Source organism: Scyliorhinus canicula, chromosome 17, assembly GCF_902713615.1.
Source record: "Scyliorhinus canicula chromosome 17, sScyCan1.1, whole genome shotgun sequence".
Taxonomy (NCBI): Eukaryota; Metazoa; Chordata; class Chondrichthyes; order Carcharhiniformes; family Scyliorhinidae; genus Scyliorhinus; species Scyliorhinus canicula.
This window is the reverse complement of record NC_052162.1, coordinates 120830061-120850394: the sequence shown is the minus strand read 5'-3', so window position 1 is coordinate 120850394 and position 20334 is coordinate 120830061. Positions and strand designations below refer to the sequence as shown.

Genomic DNA, 20334 nt, shown 5'->3' with positions numbered 1-20334 from the left:
CCCATTTTGGACAGCAAAATTCTGCCCTTAAGGCAAAATCTATCGGCAGGTGAGGGTGGGGGGGGGGGGGGGGGGGGGGGGAGGCGGCGGTTTGAGGAAGAACGTTTTTTCACAACGAGCCATAATGACCTGGTACTCTCTGCTCAGCAATGCGGCAGAAGTGGAAACAACAAATAACTTCAACAGGATTTTGGATCAGTATTTAAGGGAAATAAACTTGCAGGGCTATGGGAATAGAACAGGTACATTGGGATTTATTGGATTGTTCCACAAAGACCCAGCAAGGATTTGATGGGCTGAATAACTTCTTGCTGTGCGATTGTGACTCTATAACTTGGTGAAAGTTAACCAATCTGTTCTAGGAGGTGAGTTACTCATTTTAATTTATTAATGAGGTTGCAGACTCATATTCTGGCTCCATTTAAAATTTAAACTTGGCCAAATAAGTTTCTTGGGCCTTGAAAAGCCACCAGCTAAAAGTAAGCGAGGACTGCTTTGCCCTTCCAGTACTCCTCATGGGCCTTGAGGAGCCGGAATGCTTTCTCCCAAACACCCAGATAACCTGTTTCTCTCACCTTGTGACTGGGCCCCTGCCGCAACAGAACCTCCTCAGCAGGAAGCTCCTATGGTATAACCACCCTGACCTACATGATCACTGACCCTCCTTTCTCAATCACTGACCCCTTTTTGATGATCACCACCACACATCCCCAACACCTTCCCATCTCTGTCTCCGATCTGTCTTTAACCCTCTGCAATCACCCCAACTCCCAAAGTTATGCCCCAGACACCCCCATCAAACCCCTCATAATCTCTACCCCAGCAGTACAAACCCTACCTGCTCCTGGGACACAATGTCTGCTGAAACCATACCTGACCAACAGGGTTCGATTCCCGCTTGGGTCACTGTCTGTGTGGAGTCTGCATGTTCTCCCCGAGTCTGTGTCGGTTTCCCCCGGACGCTCCCGTTTCCTCCCACAAGTTCCGGAAGGCAGGGAAGTTAAAGTGGTGGTTGCGATGGACGCGGAAAAAGCCTTGGACTGGGTCGAGTGGGATTACTTATGGGAGGTGCTGGAGTGGTTCAGGTTTGGAAGGGGCTTTGTTGTCTGGGTTAGGTTGCTGTACCGGGCTCCGGTAGCTAGTGTACGGACAAACAGGACGACTTCAGAATATTTCAGGCTGCACCGGGGGATGAGACCGGGATGTCCCCTCTCCCCACTGCTGTTTGCGCTGGCGATAGAGCCGCTGGCAATTGCTCAGAGGGCTGGAAGGGGTTGGTCCAGGGGAGGGGGGAGCACAGAGTCTCGCTGTATGCAGATGACCTCCTGATGTATGTCTCAGACCAATGGTGGGGATGGGGGAAATTATGGGAATCTTAGGGGAATTCGGCAGGTTTTCGGGGTACAAGCTTAATATGGGGAAGAGCGAGTTGTTTGTAGTTCAGGCGAGAGGTCAGGAGAGACAACTTGAGGAACTGCCGATTAGAGTGGTAGGGGACAGTTTTACGTACTTGGGTATTCAGGTGGCGAGGGATTGGGACAGGCTACATAAATTGAACCTGGCCCGGTTGGTGAAGCAGATGAAGGAGGATTTCCGGAGATGGGACACGCTCCCATTGTCTCTGGTGGGTAGTGTGGTCGGTAAAAATTATGGTTTTCCCGAGGTTCCTTTTCATTTTCCATTGCCTCCCCATCTTCATCCCGCGGTCCTTTTTTAAGCGGATCAATGAGATTATCGTGGGCTTTGTGTGGGGGGGGGGGGGGCAAGCCCCCATGGGTGAAGAGGGCAATGCTCGAGCGGAGTCGGGGGGGATTGTGGGCTGGCGCTGCCGAATTTCAGCAACTATTACTGGGCAACTAATATAGCCATGGTGAGGAGGTGGCTGGTGGTGGGGGTGGGGGGGGGGGAGCCAGCGTGGGTGCGCATGGAAGCGGCTTCACTTAAGGGCACAGGTCTGGGGGCGCAGTGGTGGTGGCAGCCCTGAGAGTTTGGGGGCAGTGGAGGAGACATGTGGAAGCAGAGGGGGCATCGATATGGTCCCCAATCTGTGACAACCATCGGTTTGCCCCAGGGAGGATGGACGGGGGGTTCCGAATTTGGCAGAGAGCGGGGGGATTGAGAGGATGGGGGACTTGTTCTTGGAAGGTAGCTTCCCGCGTATGAGGGCGCTGGAGAAGTTTGTATTGACTGGGGGAAATGTGTTCCGATATTTACAGGTATGGGACGTTTTGCGGAAGCAGGTACCAACCTTCCCACTCCTGCCGCTAAGGGGGGATCGAGGATAGGGTGGTTACTAGAGGATGGATAGGGGAGGGGAGCGTCTCAGACATATAGAGGGAGCTTATGGGTTCGGAGGAGATGCAAACCGAGGAGCTGAAGCAAAAGTGGGAGGAGGAGCTGGAGGGAGAGATAGAGGAGGGCCTCTGGGTGGACGCGTTAGGAAGGGTCAATACGACTGCAACATGTGCCAGGCTCAGCCTTATCCAATTGAAGGTTGTTCACCGGCCTCACATGACAGTGGCCCGGATGGGGTGGAGGACAGATGTGCGAAATGCCCGCGGGGGTGAGGGGCAGCGAATCATGTCTATATGTTCTGGACATGTCCAAGGCTGAGGGGATTTTGGCAGGGGTTTGCCGACACCATGTCCACAGTATTAAATATGAGGGTGGCAATGAGTATGGAGGTGGCGATTTTTGGGGTATCGCAGGATCCGGGAATCTAGGAGGAGAGAGAGGCGGATGTTCTGTTCTTTGCTTCCCTGGTCGCCCGGAAGCGTATATTGTTGGCATGGAGGGACGCAAAGCCCCCGAAATCGGAGACCTGGTTTTCAACATGGCTGGCTTCCTCTGTCTCAAGAAAATTAAGTTCTCTGCTGGTGATCGCCCGGAGGTGGCAACCATTCATCGACTTCCTTGCAGAGAACTAATCATCAGCAGAAAGGGGGGTGGGGGGGGGAGAAGGGGAGGGAGGGGGTTAGGTTCGCATAGGTTTGGGGGGGGGGGGTAACTAATGGCAAGACCTGTGGGTGAGGAAGGTGGAATTTGCACTATGTTTATATTTTTCTTGTTATGTATATTGTTGATTTTGTTGTTGAAATGTCAATGAAATATCTCAAAAAAACGTTTATAAAAAAAGTTTTTTTTGAACTTTGTATTCAATATGAGTTGTCAAGTCTTTGACATCTTCTGGGTATTGCACAAAAGCTTGTTTAAAGGGTTAATGTTCCTGCAGAAACAAAAATGGGTGTATAGTGGGTGGGTAACTTGGAATGATGCCATTTGCATCTCTAATCGTTTTTTATATATGTCACTCAAATGGACTGGGAGTAAAAGTTGGATTGCTGCCAAATTCCCATTATCAAGTGTCTTAGAACGATGTGTTCTCTCCATGGATTTGCTTTTAATCAGAGTTACTTTCCTCAAAAACAGCTTCCACATTGTCTGAAGTTTTAATTATCAAGCTAACTTTAAACATTTATTTTAAATAATCAAACACAACCAATTGAATATATGACTGAACCAATCTTGCGCTGAATGAACTTGGTTTTCTGTAGATAAATTTGTCAATTCTGTTAAAAGAAGCACAGCTAACAAGATTTGTTAATTTCTTAAAATTAATTAAGCAACATTCAAAATAATGACAGTTTTCTCAAGTTAACAGTTCGTGGCAACTTTTAGCGATACGTGACTTGGGGCGTATCCATGTAGCCAGGAGGCGGGCCTTCATCGGAGGAGACCAGTTTGTAATCGTGAAATCTGAAACGCGCAAAATGACCGTCTTCAACATGAGAAAGGAATTTCATATCTCTTCTGGACAGATTTGTCGGTAACGGAGGAGGAGAGGCCGTTTCGGACTGAGGTCTGGGTAGGATCAAGTTTAAAGCTGCAGACAGCTCTGATTTTAAACCAGTGACAAAATGGGTTTTTGATAGATCTTTTAAATGGTTTAAAACCCAGGCTGTTTTCTTTATCACTTCAACTCCAAGCTGTTTGGTGCTTAATGGTTTAAGTTGTATTACACTTTGTTTGCCATGAGGCTCGTTGCTTAAGCAAACAGGCTTTTCTTGTTTAAAAATCTCACAGTCTATTAAAGCTGCCATGAGAGGCTTTTGGATCGGAGCCAGCAGCATTTCGTGGTCGGTCTCAGAGTAAGAAAACGGTTTGTTCTGGGGTAAAAGTGTCCTTGACAGATAGTTCATTTTGCCAGACTCCCCCTGTGGAACTTCAATCAGTGTATTCATTGTTTTCATGTCAGTAGCAGCTTGCAATAATGTAGGATTTGGTTTAGATATCACTGGTATATCTTGGGCCTTAGTTAAAATCATTTCAACTCTTCCCGTTGGTGGCTGTTTGCTTTGGAGAGTTTAGCTGATTTATTAAAGACAGATTTGAAGGCTTTTGAGCTGTTAATTTGTCTGTCAGTAATTTGTTATGACATTTCATGGTGTCCATGTCACTTTCCAAAATACATTTTTCCTCAAGTAACTGGCAATTTTGACTTTTCAGACCATCATTTTCTGATATTAACTGTTGAAGTTTGGATTCTGAGTCAGTATCTTTCTTTTGGAGTTCATCAATTTGAAATGATTGTGATTGAACTTTAAAGGTTTCATTTTCCAATCATGTTTTAATCTGATCACATTGTTCAAGTTTAGATTTTGCATCTCGTGATTCTCCAACAACTGTTGCTAGTTGGTCTTTAGTGAACTTAAGGTCATGATTGAATTTAGTTTTTGCAATTGTCTCTTGATGTTTTTGGGGCTGTTCCATTGCTGCAAAAGACCATTTCATACGGTTTCCTCTATTTAAGCGTGTGGTTTTCCCCCCTGCCTTCTTGATATTATCAAGGGACCACTGTCCTTTGGGGATATCATATTTTGATTCAATCTTTCTTGCAACTTAAGACAGTCCAAATTATCTACAAATCAAAGAGCTAAGATCACCCAATATATCATCAATAGAGACATCCAGTACAGCGCGACCTCCCTTGGACTTTGTGGGAAGTAGTTCTCTACCATTTGAAGGTCCTGAATCTCTTTTAGGAGTCATGTCCGCCATAAACTCAGCTTTACATCCAATTTTGTGGTCGGCAACTATGTTTGTGTATCTGTGTACATGAGCGAGACTATTCTTTCAGTCCCGTTTTATTTTAGTTTCAACGACCAGCACCCGATTGAATTAACAGTCTGTAAAAAGGTCCTTTCTAGGGGTCGAAGCACTGCTTGAGGCGGCTTTAAGACTTTTAATGGGTGAAAATATATTTTTTACCGCAGTCTAGCCGTTTTTCTTTGGGTCTTCCGTCCTTCTGGTCTTTCTTCAGTCTTCTGATTTCTTCCTGGCTGGCTCCCCCACTTTTGCCGAACTATGCCAGCTGCAGAGATCTACCATATGGATTTAGTGGCACTTGCGACACTAAAACCCAGTAGAAATTTGAGTTAAACCTTCTCGGGTGCAAACAAGAATCGTTTATTGCTTCTATTTGTTGACAATTGAGAATCATTTAAATCTTATTTTCTTTTTTTTTAAATAATTTTTATTGGAATTTTTTACAGAAAATATAAAAATATAACAACAAACAATAATATGCAACAAACTACCCCATAACAACCGTAACACCCCCCAAACCGTATCAACGCATGTATCCCATCCCCCCCACCCCCCAACCCCAACAAGAGAACTTAACCATAAATTAAAATTAAATAAATCAAATTTAAATAAAATGAACAAACATAGTCATCGTCTCTCCCCCCCCCCCCCCCCCTCCCCGGGTTGCTGCTGCTACTGTCCCAGTACTCTATCGTTGAGCCAGAAAGTCGAGGAAAGGTTGCCACCGCCTGAAGAACCCTTGTACCGATCCTCTGAGGGCGAATTTGACCTTCTCTAGTCTAATAAAGCCCGCCATGTCATTGATCCAGGTCTCCACACTTGGGGGCCTCGCATCCTTCCATTGTAGCAAAATCCTTCGCCGGGCTACTAGGGACGCAAAGGCCAGCACACCGGCCTCTTTCGCCTCCTGCACTCCCGGCTCCACCCCAACCCCAAAAATCGCGAGTCCCCATCCTGGCATGATCCTGGATCCCACCACCCTCAACACCGTCCTCGCCACCCCCTTCCAGAACTCCTCCAGTGCCAGGCATGCCCAGAACATATGGGCATGGTTTGCTGGACTCCCCGAGCACCTGACACACCTGTCTTCACCCCCAAAGAACCTACTCATCCTCGTCCCAGTCATGTGGGCCCTGTGCAGCCCCTTGAGTTGAATGAGGCTAAGCCGCGCACACGAGGAAGAAGAGTTTACCCTCTCCAGGGCATCAGCCCATGTCCCGTCTTCGATCTGTTCCCCCAGTTCCCCCTCCCGCTTAGTTTTCAGCTCCTCTACTGACGCCTCTTCCACCTCCTGCATAACCTTGTAGATATCAGAAATCTTCCCCACTCCGACCCAGACCCCTGAAAGCACCCTGTCCCTCACCCCCCTTGCGGGAAGCGCAGGGAATCCCTCCACCTGCCGTCTAGCAAATGCCTTTACCTGCAGATACCTAAACATGTTTCCCGGGGGGAGCCCAAATGTCTCCTCCAACTCCCCCAGACTCGCAAACCTCCCATCAATAAACAGGTCCCTCAGCTGTCTGATGCCTGCTCTGTACCAACCCTGAAATCCCCCATCCATGTTCCCCGGGACGAACCTATGGTTCCCCCTTAACGGAGCCTCCATCGAGCCCCCCACTTCTCCCCTGTGTCGCCTCCACTGCCCCCAAATCTTGAGGGTAGCCACCACCACCGGAATTGTGGTATACCTCGTGGGAGGGAGCGGCCATGGCACTGTTACCAGGGCCCCCAGGCTTGTATCCCCACAGGATGCCCTCTCCATCCGTTTCCATGCTGCCCCCTCCCCCTCCATCACCCACTTGCGCACCATCGACACGTTGGCCGCCCAGTAGTACCCCGAGAGATTGGGCAACGCCAGCCCCCCCCTATCTCTACCCCACTCCAAGAAGACCCTCTTCACCCTCAGGGTGCCATGCGCCCAAACAAAGCCCATGATGCTGCTGGTCACCCATTTAAAAAAGGCCCTAGGGATAAAGATGGGCAAGCACTGGAAGAGGAACAAGAACCTCGGGAGAACCATCATTTTGACGGCCTGCACTCTACCCGCCAACGACAGCGGCACCATGTCCCACCTTTTAAATTCCTCCTCCATCTGCTCCACTACTCTGGTGAAGTTAAGCTTATGGAGAGTCCCCCAACTCCTGGCCATCTGCACACCCAGGTACTTGAAACTCTTCACTGCCCTCCTAAAAGGGAGCCTCCCAATTCCCTCTTGATCTCCCGGGTGCACCACAAATACCTCGCTCTTTCCTAAATTTTGCTTATAGCCTGAGAAGCCCCCAAATTCCGCTAACAGCTCCATCACCCCCGGCATTCCCCCCTCTGGGTCCGAGCAGGTTGTCCGCATACAGCGATACCCTATGTTCCTCCCCACCCTGCACCAGACCCCTCCATCTCCCTGACTCCCTCAACGCCACAGCCAGAGGTTCAATTGCCAGTGCAAAGAGCAGGGGGGACAGGGGGCACCCCTGCCTGGTCCCACGGTAGAGCCTAAAGTACTCCGATCTCCTTCCATTCGTAACTACACTCACCATCGGAGCTGCGTAGAGCAGCCTCACCCATTTGATGAATCCCTCCCCAAATCCAAACCGCTCCAGCACCTCCCACAGGTACCCCCACTCAACTCTATCAAACGCTTTCTCTGCGTCCAGCGCCACCACTTCAGGTGGTTTCAGATAGGCTTCAGGTGGTTTCACAGGTTGGCGCAACATCGAGGGCCGAAGGGCCCGTACTGCGCTGTAGTGTTCTATGTTCTATGTTCTGTTGAAGCTATATGTTTTGAGATGACTTGAGGTTACAAGTGTTGAAATCCTTAATTGAAAATGGGTATTTAAAACTGGGGCTTAATATTTACGCTAAATAGCTATCTTTTACCTATCGGGTGTATTAGAAAATAGTTGATTTCTAGAGAAGCCACGTTAAACTCTCACATGTGACGAGATCTTTATTTCAGAAATTAATACTGTATAAACATGAATGCTTCGACGCTGCTGAGTAAGCATTGTAAAATGTACTAGATGCTGTGGTACAAAGAGGCAACAGTTCAGCTCCTTTTCCACCAACACACCTTTAATGGTTCAAACTCACTCTGCACAGAACTCTACAGATCATCACAAGCTCTAGAGTCCACCTGAAGCCCCTTTACATATCAGTGTCAATCATTGAACACTTAACATAAATGAGACAATCATTGAACACTTAACATAAATGAGACAACTAATTGCAATGTCTCTTAACCCATTACTTAACAAGCATTAATTGTTGAAACAAATAAATTCTTCAATAATTTTGATGAGAAAAAGAACATTAAATTGTGTCAATGTCTGGCTCAACAAGGCTGTTTATTGAATCCAATCAAGATGAGTAAGAAATAAAGCTATTGTCTTTCCCAAACTGTCTTTTTGAACCAATTTACCTTGGAGTGACCAAATATATTAAAGATTACTGTTTTATTTAGCAACCAATTAGTAACAGATGATTGATCCTTAATTCAGTTACAATGAATGAATCAGTAGTTCTTGTAAATGACTGATTTTTATTTGCTGTAAAAATGTAAAAGCAGGGCAGCAGAGTGGCACAGTGGTTAGCACTGCTGCCTCATGGTGCCGAGGTCCCAGGTTCAATCCCAGCTCTGGGTCACTGTCCATGTGCAGTTTGCACATTCTCCCCATCAGGGGCTGGCTTAGCTCACCCGGCTAAATCGCTGGCTTTTAAAGCAGACCAAGCAGGCCAGCAGCACGGTTCGATTCCAGTACCAGCCTCCCTGGACAGGCGGCGGAATGTGGCGACTAGGGGCTTTTCACAGTAACTTCATTGAAGCCTACTCATGACAATAAGCAATTTACATTTACATGTTCGCGTGGGTTTCGCTCCCACAACCCAAAGATGTGCAGGGTAGGTGGATTGGCCACGCTAAATTGCCCCTTTATTGGAAAAAAATGAATTGGGTACTCTAAATTTCTGAAAAAGCTTAATTGCTGTATATGTAAAGAATGTTTTGGGCTGTATGGTGGTGCAGTGGTTAGCGCTGCTGCCTTACAGTGCCGAGAACCCGGGTTAGATTCCGGCCCAGGGTCACTGTCCATGTGGAGTTTACACATTCCATCTGTATCTGCGTGTGTCACACCCCCATAGTCCAAAAATATTGTGCAGGATAGGTGGATTGGCCACGCAAAATTGCCCTTAATTGGAGAAAAATAGTTGGGTAGTCCAAATTTATCAATTTTTTAAAAAGGACTGTGTTTTGACGATAAATGTTCTGACAAGAGAGACCTTCAAGGTCAGATTAACCTCATCATTTGATGTTGTAAAATAAGGGATTCTATAGAAACAGATAAAAAGATAGTATGAAACAGTACTATTATATTCCTGCCTAAGTTAATGAGAGAAGGTGGAGTCAGTAATTGGGGATCCAATTCAATTAATCTGGTGAGCAAATTGACCAATTGTCATGTTATGAGGTAATGGTCACTTTGGGGATAAAAGTAGAGGTTCCGAACGTCTTCCTTGCTGGCCAAGTACTGAAGACTCCTGAGGCCGAGTTCCAAGGAAATTACTGTCAAAGAAGGAGCCAGACTCCCGAGGCTTAATTCCACAAGAATTACTGTCAAAGAAGGAGCCAGAGAGGGTTACGCTTCCACAGACTGATCACCCAGATGAAGTTGGAAAAGTCAGTGCCTTAAAGTTCAGTAAACCTTTTTCTTTTCATAAACTTATTTTTGAATTTACTATCCAGAGAATTCTGCCTTTGTCTTAATTTATTCAAGTGCTGTCCAACCTAAAATGAATTTATTAAATGGTAAGTTGGGGGTGGCTGAAATCAATTATGTTCTCGATAACAAGATCAATATCTTCCATTGAAAACCTTGCATTTCTATCGCACCTTTCACAACCACAGGGCGTCCCAAAGTGCTTCACAGCCAATGAAGTACTTTTGAAGCGTCATCACTTTTGTAATGTAGGAAATGCGGCAATCAGTTTACACACAGCAAGATCCCACACACAGCAATGTGATAATGAGCAGATGATGATTTAGTGATGTTGACTGAGGGATAAATATTTAAAATATTAACCAGGACACGTGGGTAACTCTCCTGCTCTTCTTCAAAATAGTGGCTGTGGGAACTTTAACATCCACCTGATAGGGACAGACAGGGCCTCAGTTTAACATCTTATTTGAAAGAAGGCTGTTCTGACAGTGCAGCACTCCCTCAATGCTGCGAGGAGCAGGACTGAGACTTGAACCCATAATCTTCTGATTCAGAGATGAGAGAACAGCCCACTGAGCCACGGCTGGCACTATAGACAATGCAAAGTTAGAAAGAGAAAGTTACCCTTTAAAACCCCCACCCTTTGCCTCCAGTGCCCAAATGTAATAATAAAAACCCCAGTATAAATAACATGGATTTGACTGACAAATGTTGAGATGTTGGTTTCAAGTCACAAGTTTTGAATTCCCATTTGAGACTCGGGCACCTTTCTGTGTCTCTATTGCTCATGTCAATGACAGGCCGCGACGGAGCTGAGGGCTGAATTTAACTGAGAATAATGCTCCAGTTGGCAAACTTCCATCAATGTCGCACAATTTCTGTAAAGAGCAAAATCCAGATTTATAGAAGGCAGATTTTTAATTGGTAATGGGTTGAAGGGTAATGGAGAACTGGCAGTACGGTGGAATTAAAGCCAGAATGAAAACAGCCATGATAGAATGGCAGAGCAGACTCGATGGGCCAAATGGCCTAACTCTGCTCCTATATCTTATGACCTTCTGAAAGGGGGAGACATTGATTTGCTCCCAGATGTTGCCCAGAGGAGGAAGTTTTCGTCTGAAACTCATTGTCCAACCTCCACATTGTGATATCACAATGGAACTCGTCCTCTAAATCAGCCAAGAGGAATAAATCCGTTCCGCAGTGACGTCTCTGCATTTGCGCGGACACGGCCCCCACCCTTTGTTTCCCCCTCCGCCAGCATATCGTCAAGACGGTTTCCAGGCAACCGGCTGACAGCTCCGGCCAGAGCGAGAAGCCCCTCCCCCTAACCCAGTACTGCGCATGTCTCGGGGAGAGGGGAATGTACGCATGTGCAGGGTGAGTTCATTCCCGCTGATTTTGCAGCTGACTTGTGCCCAATGGGAAGATTGGAGGACCGGAAGGACTCTGTTTCTCCGCCAATCAGAGCTCCTCCATTGTCTCGATGCGGAAGCTGGACATGGAGGTTTGTACCGAGCAAAGCTGTTGTTTCTCCAACTCTAAGTGAGCTTGAGTTGCACACAGACTGAAATCTTCCTCCTGTCTCCAACATCTGTGAGTAAAACACTTTATTTTCTCCCTCTTTCCATTTGTTTTCTCATTCACACCTTCAATTGGTCACTTGCAGCAACTGAAGGGAAAGTAAGTGAATCCAGATATTCCTGTGTCCAAAAGAACATGGGGCCTCACGGTAGCATGGTGGTTAGCATCAATGCTTCACAGCTCCAGGGTCCCAGGTTCGATTCCCAGCTGGGTCACTGTCTGTGTGGAGTCTGCACGTCCTCCCCGTGTGTGTGGGTTTCCTCCGGGTGCTCCGGTTTCCTCCCACAGTCCAAAGATGTGCGGGTTAGGTGGATTGGCCATGCTAAATTGCCCGTAGTGTAAGGTTAATGGGGGGATTGTTGGGTTACAGGTATGCGGGTTACGTGGGTTTGAGTAGGGTGATCATTGTTCGGCACAACATTGAGGGCCGAAGGGCCTGTTCTGTGCTGTACTGTTCTATGTTCTAACATAAGAACATAAGAACTAGGAGCAGGAGTAGGCCATCTGGCCCCTCGAGCCTGCTCCGCCATTCAATTAGATCATGGCTGATCTTTTGTGGACTCAGCTCCACTTTCCGGCCCGAACACCCTTAATCCCTTTATTCTTCAAAAAACTATCTATCTTTACCTTAAAAACATGTAATGAAGGAGCCTCAACTGCTTCACTGGAATTCAACTGCAGCAAGGAATTCCATAGATTCACAACCCTTTGGGTGAAGAAGTTCCTCCTAAACTCAGTCCTAAATCTACTTCCCCTTATTTTGAGGCTATGCCCCCTAGTTCTGTCACCCGCCAGTGGAAACAACCTGCCCGCATCTATCCTATCTATTCCCTTCATAATTTTAAATGTTTCTATAAGATCCCCCCTCATCCTTCTAAATTCCAACGAGTACAGTCCCAGTCTACTCAACCTCTCCTCATAATCCAACCCCTTCAGCTCTGGGATTAACCTAGGACAGGAAGAAGTGAGCATGGATCTGTCAATCAGCCTGAATCAGCACCTTCAGGAGAATTGGGAGGGTGAATATTAGATACAGCATAGTGAGACTGGAGAGAGAGTGTGTGGGATGGAAATTTAGGGAAGAGAGAGGAAAGAATGTTCGATAGAAACTAGAATTGTCTGTTCTGTGTTTCTATCCTGTACTGACAATGATTACTATTGTAAAATCTGTTTGCAGGAAGTTCGAACGAGAGGAGTTTGAGGCCGATATCTCAAACTAAATTTATGAGTCACTCAATTCTTGCAATCATCGGCCTTTGAGTCTAGAAGGAGAAATGTGTGTCTATTCTGTCTGCTTCAAGATATTTTAAACATCAGTGTGTCTGGAAAAGCACTGAGACACGCACACACCCGTGTGAGACTGTTACAGAGCACTGACTGTGGAAAGAGCTTTAACCAGTGACAGAGCCTGAAAAAATGCTATACCATTCACAGCAGAGAAAGACTGTATAGGTGTCCTGTGTGTGGACGAGGCTTCAACTGATCGTCCAACGTGGTGAGACGCAAGATCACCTGGACCATGGAGAAACCATGGAAATGTGAGGATTGTGGGAAGGGATTCAAAGGTCCTTACGGACTGGAAAGGCATCAACGCAGTCACACTGGAGAGAGGCCGTTCACCTGTTCTGTGTGTGGGATGGGATTCACAGCCCCATACGAGCTGGCAAGGCATCAACGCAGTCACACTGGAGAGAGGCCGTTCACCTGCTCTCAGTGTGAAAAGGGATTCACTGACATTGGCAGCCTGCGGAGACACGAACGAGTTCACACTGGGGAGAGGCCTTTCACCTGCTCTCAGTGTGAAAAGGGATTCACTGACATTGGCAGCCTGCGGAGACACGAACGAGTTCACACTGGGGAGAGGCCGTTCACCTGCTCTCAGTGTGAAAAGGGATTCACTGACATTGGCAACCTGCGGAGACACGAACGAGTTCACACTGGGGAGCGGCCGTTCACCTGCTCTGACTGTGGGAAGGGATTCACTCGGTTATCCCACCTGCAGACACACCAGCGAGTTCACACCGGGGAGAGGCCTTTCACCTGCGCTCAGTGTGAAAAGGGATTCACTGACATTGGCACCCTGCGGAGACACGAACGAGTTCACACTGGAGAGAGGCCATTCACCTGCTCTCAGTGTGAAAAGGGATTCACTGATATTGGCAGCCTGCGGAGACACGAACGAGTTCACACCGAGGAGAGGCCGTTCATCTGCACTGTGTGTGATAAGGGATTCACTCAGTTACACCACCTGCAGACACACCAGCGAGTTCACACCGGGGAGAAGCCGTTCATCTGTTCTGTGTGTGATAAGGGATTCAGTCGGTTATCCAACCTGCAGACACACCAGCGAGTTCACACCGGGGAGAAGCCGTTCATCTGTTCTGTGTGTGATAAGGGATTCAGTCGGTTATCCAACCTGCAGACACACAAGCGAGTACACACCAGGGAGAAGCCGTTCATCTGCACTGTGTGTGATAAGGGATTCACTCAGTTACCCCACTTGCAGACACACCAGCGAGTTCACACTGGGGAGAAGCCGTTCATCTGCTCTGTGTGTGATAACGGATTCACTCGGTTACCCCACCTGCAGGCACACCATCGACTTCACACCGGGGAGAGGCCATTCATCTGCACTGTGTGATATGGGATTCACTCAATTATCCAGCCTGCGGAAACACAATGTCACTCACACCAAGAGCAGGTCCTTTAAATGCTCTGACTGCAGGAGGGGTTTCAAAAGCTCTCAGCTACTAATGTCCCACCAGCGCATTCACTCTGAGGAGAGACCGTTCAGCTGCTCTCACTGCACAAAGAGCTTTAGAACCTCATCCAACCTGATGTAACACAAGCGAGGTCACACCGGGGAGAGCCCGTTCACCTCTCCGACTGGGAAAAGATTCACTCGGTCATCACTTGCTGAGCCACAATGTCACTCACACCAATGAGAGACCCTTTAAATACTCTGACTGTGGGAGTGGGTTTAAAAGCTCTCAGGTACTGATGTCCCACCAGCGCATTCACACTGAGGAGAGACCGTTCAGCTGCTCTCACTGCACAACGAGGTTTCAAACATCATCCACATTGCAGAGAGTTCACACTTGATTCATCTGCTCTGATTGGGGAAGGAGATTTCGTGATTCATCTGCCCTGTTGACACACCAGCGAGTCCACACTGGAAAGAAGCCATTCACCTGCTCTCACTGTGGGAAGGGATTCACTCAGTCATCCAACATGCTGAGACACCAAAGGGTTCACAAGTGATGACTGGTTAGATTCTGTTGTTATTCCTGTTATTAATCACATCCAGGACTGAACCTGGAGTGGGTGGAGGGATTTGCCTCCTCGTCAACACCTCCTGGTACTCGGTCATGGCGACCCTGGCAAACTACTGCTTCCCGGACCTGGAATACCTGACTGTGAAGCACCCGGAGGCATAATTCATCGTGGCCGGGGACTTTAACCAGGCCTCAAGAGTGTACAGCCAAAATTCCACCAACACATCTCCTGTCCCAACAGGGGCCCCAATATCCTTGACCACTGCTACACAAACATCAAGGGCACCTCTCAACCCATCCCCTGACTGCACTTCGGAAAATCGGACCACATGATGGCGCTCCTTCTCCTGGCATACAAGCAGAAACTTAAGCGGTAGAATCCGTTTAAGAAGGTCGTACAAATGCTGGTCTGAGGCAACAGAAGTGCTCCTACGCGACTGCTTGGAGTCAGTGGACTGGTCCATATTCAAGAATTCGGCAGCCAACCTAAACGAGTTTGCCAGCACCATCACAGACTTCATCAGCAAGTGTGTAGAAGATTGTGTGTCAAAGAAGGTAGTACGTACATTACCCAACCAGAAACCGTGGTTTAATCGGCACATTCACTTCCTGCTGAAGGCCAGGTGTGAGGAGTTCAAGAGAGGCGATCCTGACCTAGACAAAAAAATCTAGGTACGACCTCTGCAAAACCAACAGGGATGCCAAGAGACAATTGCAGACGAAGCTAGAATCATGGATTCGCATCGATTGTGGCAAGGCTTAAACAACATAATGGCCTAAAAAAATCAAAGCCGAGTAGAATCTATGGTAACAGCGCAGCCCTCCCCGATGAACTCAATTCATTTGATGCTTATTTCAAGCAGGAAACCAAAAAACCGTTGTCATCTGCCCCAGCAGCCTTGGGCACACCCATACCCACCGTCACAGCCTCCAAAGTCAGATCGGCCTTCTTGAAAGTGAACCCTCGGAAAGCAACAGGTCCTGACGGGATCCCTGGTCGTGCACTCAGATCCTGCGCGGACCAACTGGCAGGTGTGTTCACGGACATCCTCAACCTCTCCCCACTCCGTTCCGAGGTTCCCTCCTGCTTCAAGAAGACCACCATCATACCGGTGCCAAAGAAGAACCAGGCAACGTGCCTCAATGAACACCATCCGGTGGCCTTGGCATCGATCATTATGAAATGCTTAGACCACAGCTGGAGTACTGTGTGCAGTTTTACTCCCCTTACCTTAGGAAAGGTATTGCCACAGAGGAACAGCAACAAAGTTTCACCAGACTTGTTCCGGGTTTGGCAGGACTGTCCTATGAAGAGAGATTGGGGAAACTAGGTCTCTTTTCTCGAGAGTTTCAAGGAATGAGAGGGGATTTCATTGAAACTTACAAAATCCAAAAAGGAATAGACAGGGTGGGTGCAGGTGAGATGTTTCCCCTGGTTGGAGAGTCTGGAACCAGGGGACACAATTTCAAAATAAGGGTGAAGCCACTTAGGACCGGTCTCGGAGGAGACATTTCTTTGCTCAGAGGGTTGTGAATCTTTGGAATTCTCTACCCCAGAGGGCTGTGGGAGCTCAGTCACTGTGTGTTTTTAAAGCAGAGACTGACAGATTTCTTTTTTTTTTGTTTAATAAATTTAAGAGTACCCAATTATTTTTTTCCAATTAAGGGGCAGTGTAGCGAGGCCAATTCAGCTCAGCTACACATCCAATTGGGTTGTGGGGGTGAGACCCACAAGACACGAGGAGAATGTGCAAACTCCACACGGACAGTGACCCGGGGCCAGGATCGAACTTGGTTCTTGGTGCCATGAGGCAACAGTGCTAACCACTGTGCCACCCAACTGACAGATTTCTAAATCCCAATAACACAAAGGGATATGGGGATAGTGTGGGGGAAAAGGCATTGAAGTGGATGATCAGCCATGATCGTATTGAATGGTGGAGCAGGCTCGATGGGCTGAATGGCCAACTCCTGCTCTGATGATATAAAGATAGGTGGGAAAGTAAATTGTGAAGAGGACATAAGGAGGTTACAAAGTGATATAGATCAGTTAAGTGAGTGGAATAAGTTCTGCCAAATAGACAATGTGAGAAAATGTCAAATTGTCCATGTTGGCCAGAAAAATAAAAAAGCTTATTATCTAAATGGTGAGAGATTGCAGAACTCTGAGACTCAGAGGGATCTGGTTGTCCAAGAGCATGAATCACAAAAGGCGAGTATACAGGTACAGCAAGTAATTAGGAAAGCTAATAGAATGTTATTGTTTATTGTGAGGGGAATTGAATACAAAAGTAGGGAGGTTATGCTTCAGTTATACAGGACATTGGTGAGACCACATCTGGAGCACTGTGTACAGTATTGCTCTCATTTAAGGAATGATGTCAATGTGTTGGAAGCAGTTCAGAGAAGGTTTACTGGACTCGTACCTGGAACTGGAGGCTGGTCTTTTGAGGAATGATTGGACAGGCTGGGCTTGCGTCCGATGGAGTTTAGGTGACTTGATTGAACCATACAAGATCTTGAGGGGGCTTGACAGGGTGGATGTGGAAAGGATGTTTCCTCTTGTGGGAGAATCTAGAAATTGGAGTCACTTTAAAAGTAATAACGTGCCCATTTAAGGCAGAGGAGAACTTTTTTCTCTGAGGGTTGTGAATCTTTGGAACTCTCTTCCTCAAAGGACAGTGGAAGCAGAGACTTTGAATATTTTCAAGGCGGAGCTGGATAGATTCTGGATAAACAAGTGGGTGAAAGGTTATCGGGGGGACAGCGGGAATGTGGAGTTGAGGTTACAATCAGATCAGCCGGCAACATATTGAATGGTGGAGCAGGCTCGAGGGGCCGAGTGTCCTACTCCTGCTCCTAATTTGTTTGTTATCGCAACCTTTATAATAAATTATAGCATTTTCCCTCCGACTGCTGCCAGGCTAATGAATCTGTGGCTCCCCATTTTCTCTCTCCTTCCTTCAGTTGTGGAGTTGCATTTACCACCTTCTAATCTGCAGGAACCATTCCAGAATCTATGGAATTTTGAAAGATGATCACCAATGTATCCACAATCTCTACAGTCACCCCTTTCAACACTCTGGGATGTAGAGCATCAGCTTTTGGGGATTTATTAACTTTGAACCACATTCATTTCTCCAATACTACCTTTTCACTAATACTAATCTCCTTCAGTTCCTCGTGCTCACTCATCCGTTGGTTCCCGTGTCTTTGGGACAATTTCATGTCCTCCATGAAATGAAATGAAAATCGGTTATTGTCACGAGTAGGCTTCAAATGAAGTTACTGTGAAAAGCCCCTAGTCGCCACATTCCGGCTAGTTTCTCTGCCATTTCATTGTACCCCATTGTAAACTCTTCTATCTCTGCCTGGAATGGACCCACATTGGTCTTTGCAAATCTTTTCCTTTTCACATTCCTATCGGAGCTTTTCCTGTAGTTTTTTTAATGTTTTGAGCCAGTTTGCTCTCATATTCAATTTTTTGTTCATGACTTTCTTGATCCTCCTTCGCTGAATTCTAAGACAAGTTTCCAATCCTCAGAGTTACACTTATTTTGGCCATTTTATGGGTGATAAGATCTCTTATTTTATCTTCAAATAACAGCCCAAGATCTGGTTGATTGGAGGTGACCAAAATTACAACTTTATTGCTAATTATCCACTTTGATTCTCTTACATAAAAATTAATCAAAACTTAGATCAAATAAAACATCAAATCATAAAAATAATGAGAGTTGAACGAAAACATAAGGAAATCAATAGATGGTTCAGAATTTCTTAAAGCATGAATACAGAACAAACTTTAATCATGAAACTTTATTCTTAAATAAATTCTTCTCAATGGTCTAACCCCTTATTGGTTTCAAATTCTCAGCTGAGAATTCCTGATTTATTGAAAAAAACTCTCTGTCACTTGGAACATGATTTGTTATCCAGGCATTGGTCATTACTTAAGATTCATTCATGTCTATCAAATTAATTAAATGTCTACATGCTCCCGCCACGTGTACCAATCCTCTGAAGATAATATGTTCTGCATTAATCTTGCTTGTTGGTAAATGTTTCTGTTGCTAAGGCTGCAATACTTCTTCATTACTAGATCTATTTGTAGAACAATGGTTTATTCATTACGAGGGCTCTTGTGCAACTTTTTGTGAAACAGTGTCAGATTCTGACATTAAGTTGCTGTACAGCAATTCTCATATTTTTATCTGAAACAATGACTTTGCCCTGTGGATATTCCCCTTTCCGTCTGTCTATATACTGAATTTAAGAATTATACTGCATAAATTCTTAAAGGTTACCAATAAATCAGTGAAGCAATAAATCTGTAATCTATCAATGAGCCTCTTCCTTTGACCAAATGGAATCTTTAATTTTTCTTGTTACTGGAGTTCACTGGAGGCAAAGTCGTGAGACCAGCCAGTCCAGCAGAAATAAACCCTCCAACCCTCCCACTTCACCAAGTGTCAGAATGAACGAAATGCAGTCCTGGGTGTAATTGAGAGCAGAAACAATAATCAGAATCCAACCCATGTAATCACTTGTGAACTTGTTGGTGTCTCAGCAGGTACGAGGAAACACTGAATCCCTTCCCACACAGAGCAGGTGAACGGCTTCTCCTCCATGTGAACAGCTGGTGGGATGTCAGGCTGGCTGATTGATTGAATCTCTTCCCACACAGAGCAGTTCAACGGCCTCTCCCCAGTGTGAACTCTCTGGTGTGTTTGTAGTGTGAATGACTGACAGAATCCTTTCCCACACTGAGAGCAGCTGAATGGCCTCTCCCAGTGTGAATGTGCCGATGAGCTTCCAGTGCAGATGGGGCTTTGAATCCCTTACCACTGCCCCGGCATTTCCACTGTTTCTCCATGTTTTGGGTCTCCTTGTGTCTCCCTAGTTGAGACAATGGAAGCCTTACCCACACACACAACACGTGTACGGTCTCACCTTGCTGTGAATGGTGTGATGTTTTTTCAGGCTGTGTAACTGGTTAAAGCTCTTTCCACAGTCAGTGCTCTGGAACACTCCCACTCGGGTGTGTGTGTGTGTCTCGGTGCTTTTCCAGTCACACTGATCTTTAAAATCTCTTGAAGTTGACAGATAAGACCAGCATTTCTCCTTCGAGATTCGAAGGCCAATGATATTCAGGTACCAAGGAATTGAGGGACTGTCAGATCCAGACAACATGTGTTAGATTTCTGTCTGTAATTCGTCCTCTTCGAATCTCCTGTTAAAACAATTTACAAAATATATCACTGTCCGTACAGGATAGAAATTCAGAACAGATATTTCTAGTTCCTTTGGAACATTCTTTCCTCTCATTCCCAAAACGCTGAAAACTCCATCTCACACACTCTCCCTCCATTCTCACTCTGCTGTATCTAATATTCACCCACCCAATTCGCCTGAAGGTGCTGATTCAGGCTGATTGACAGATTCATGCTCACGGTTTCCTGTCCTGGACACAGAGATCATAACAAATAGGAGCTGCAGTCAGCCATTTGGCCCATTAAACTTGCTCAACCCTGTAATGAGCCCAATGGCCGATCTACCTCAGCACCATTTCCCCACACTACCCCCATATCCCTTGGTGACTTCAACATCTCAAAACCTATCAACTCGATCTGGAAAATACTTGATGACTGAGGCTCCAC

General features: G+C 46.5%; 2 protein-coding genes across 2 annotated transcripts in view; both read left to right on the top strand.

The window, feature by feature from the left end:
• Positions 1 to 20334, top strand: part of LOC119951774 (zinc finger protein 229-like) — a 711453-nt gene that overhangs the window by 372285 nt on the left and 318834 nt on the right. The window lies entirely within an intron of this gene.
• Positions 11291 to 14712, top strand: LOC119951570 (gastrula zinc finger protein xLCGF3.1-like). Its single transcript, XM_038774757.1, has 3 exons — positions 11291 to 11411; positions 12577 to 13866; positions 14707 to 14712. The coding sequence occupies exons 2-3, from the start codon at positions 12919 to 12921 to the stop codon at positions 14710 to 14712; spliced, it is 954 nt and encodes a 317-aa protein (XP_038630685.1). The 5' UTR covers positions 11291 to 11411; positions 12577 to 12918.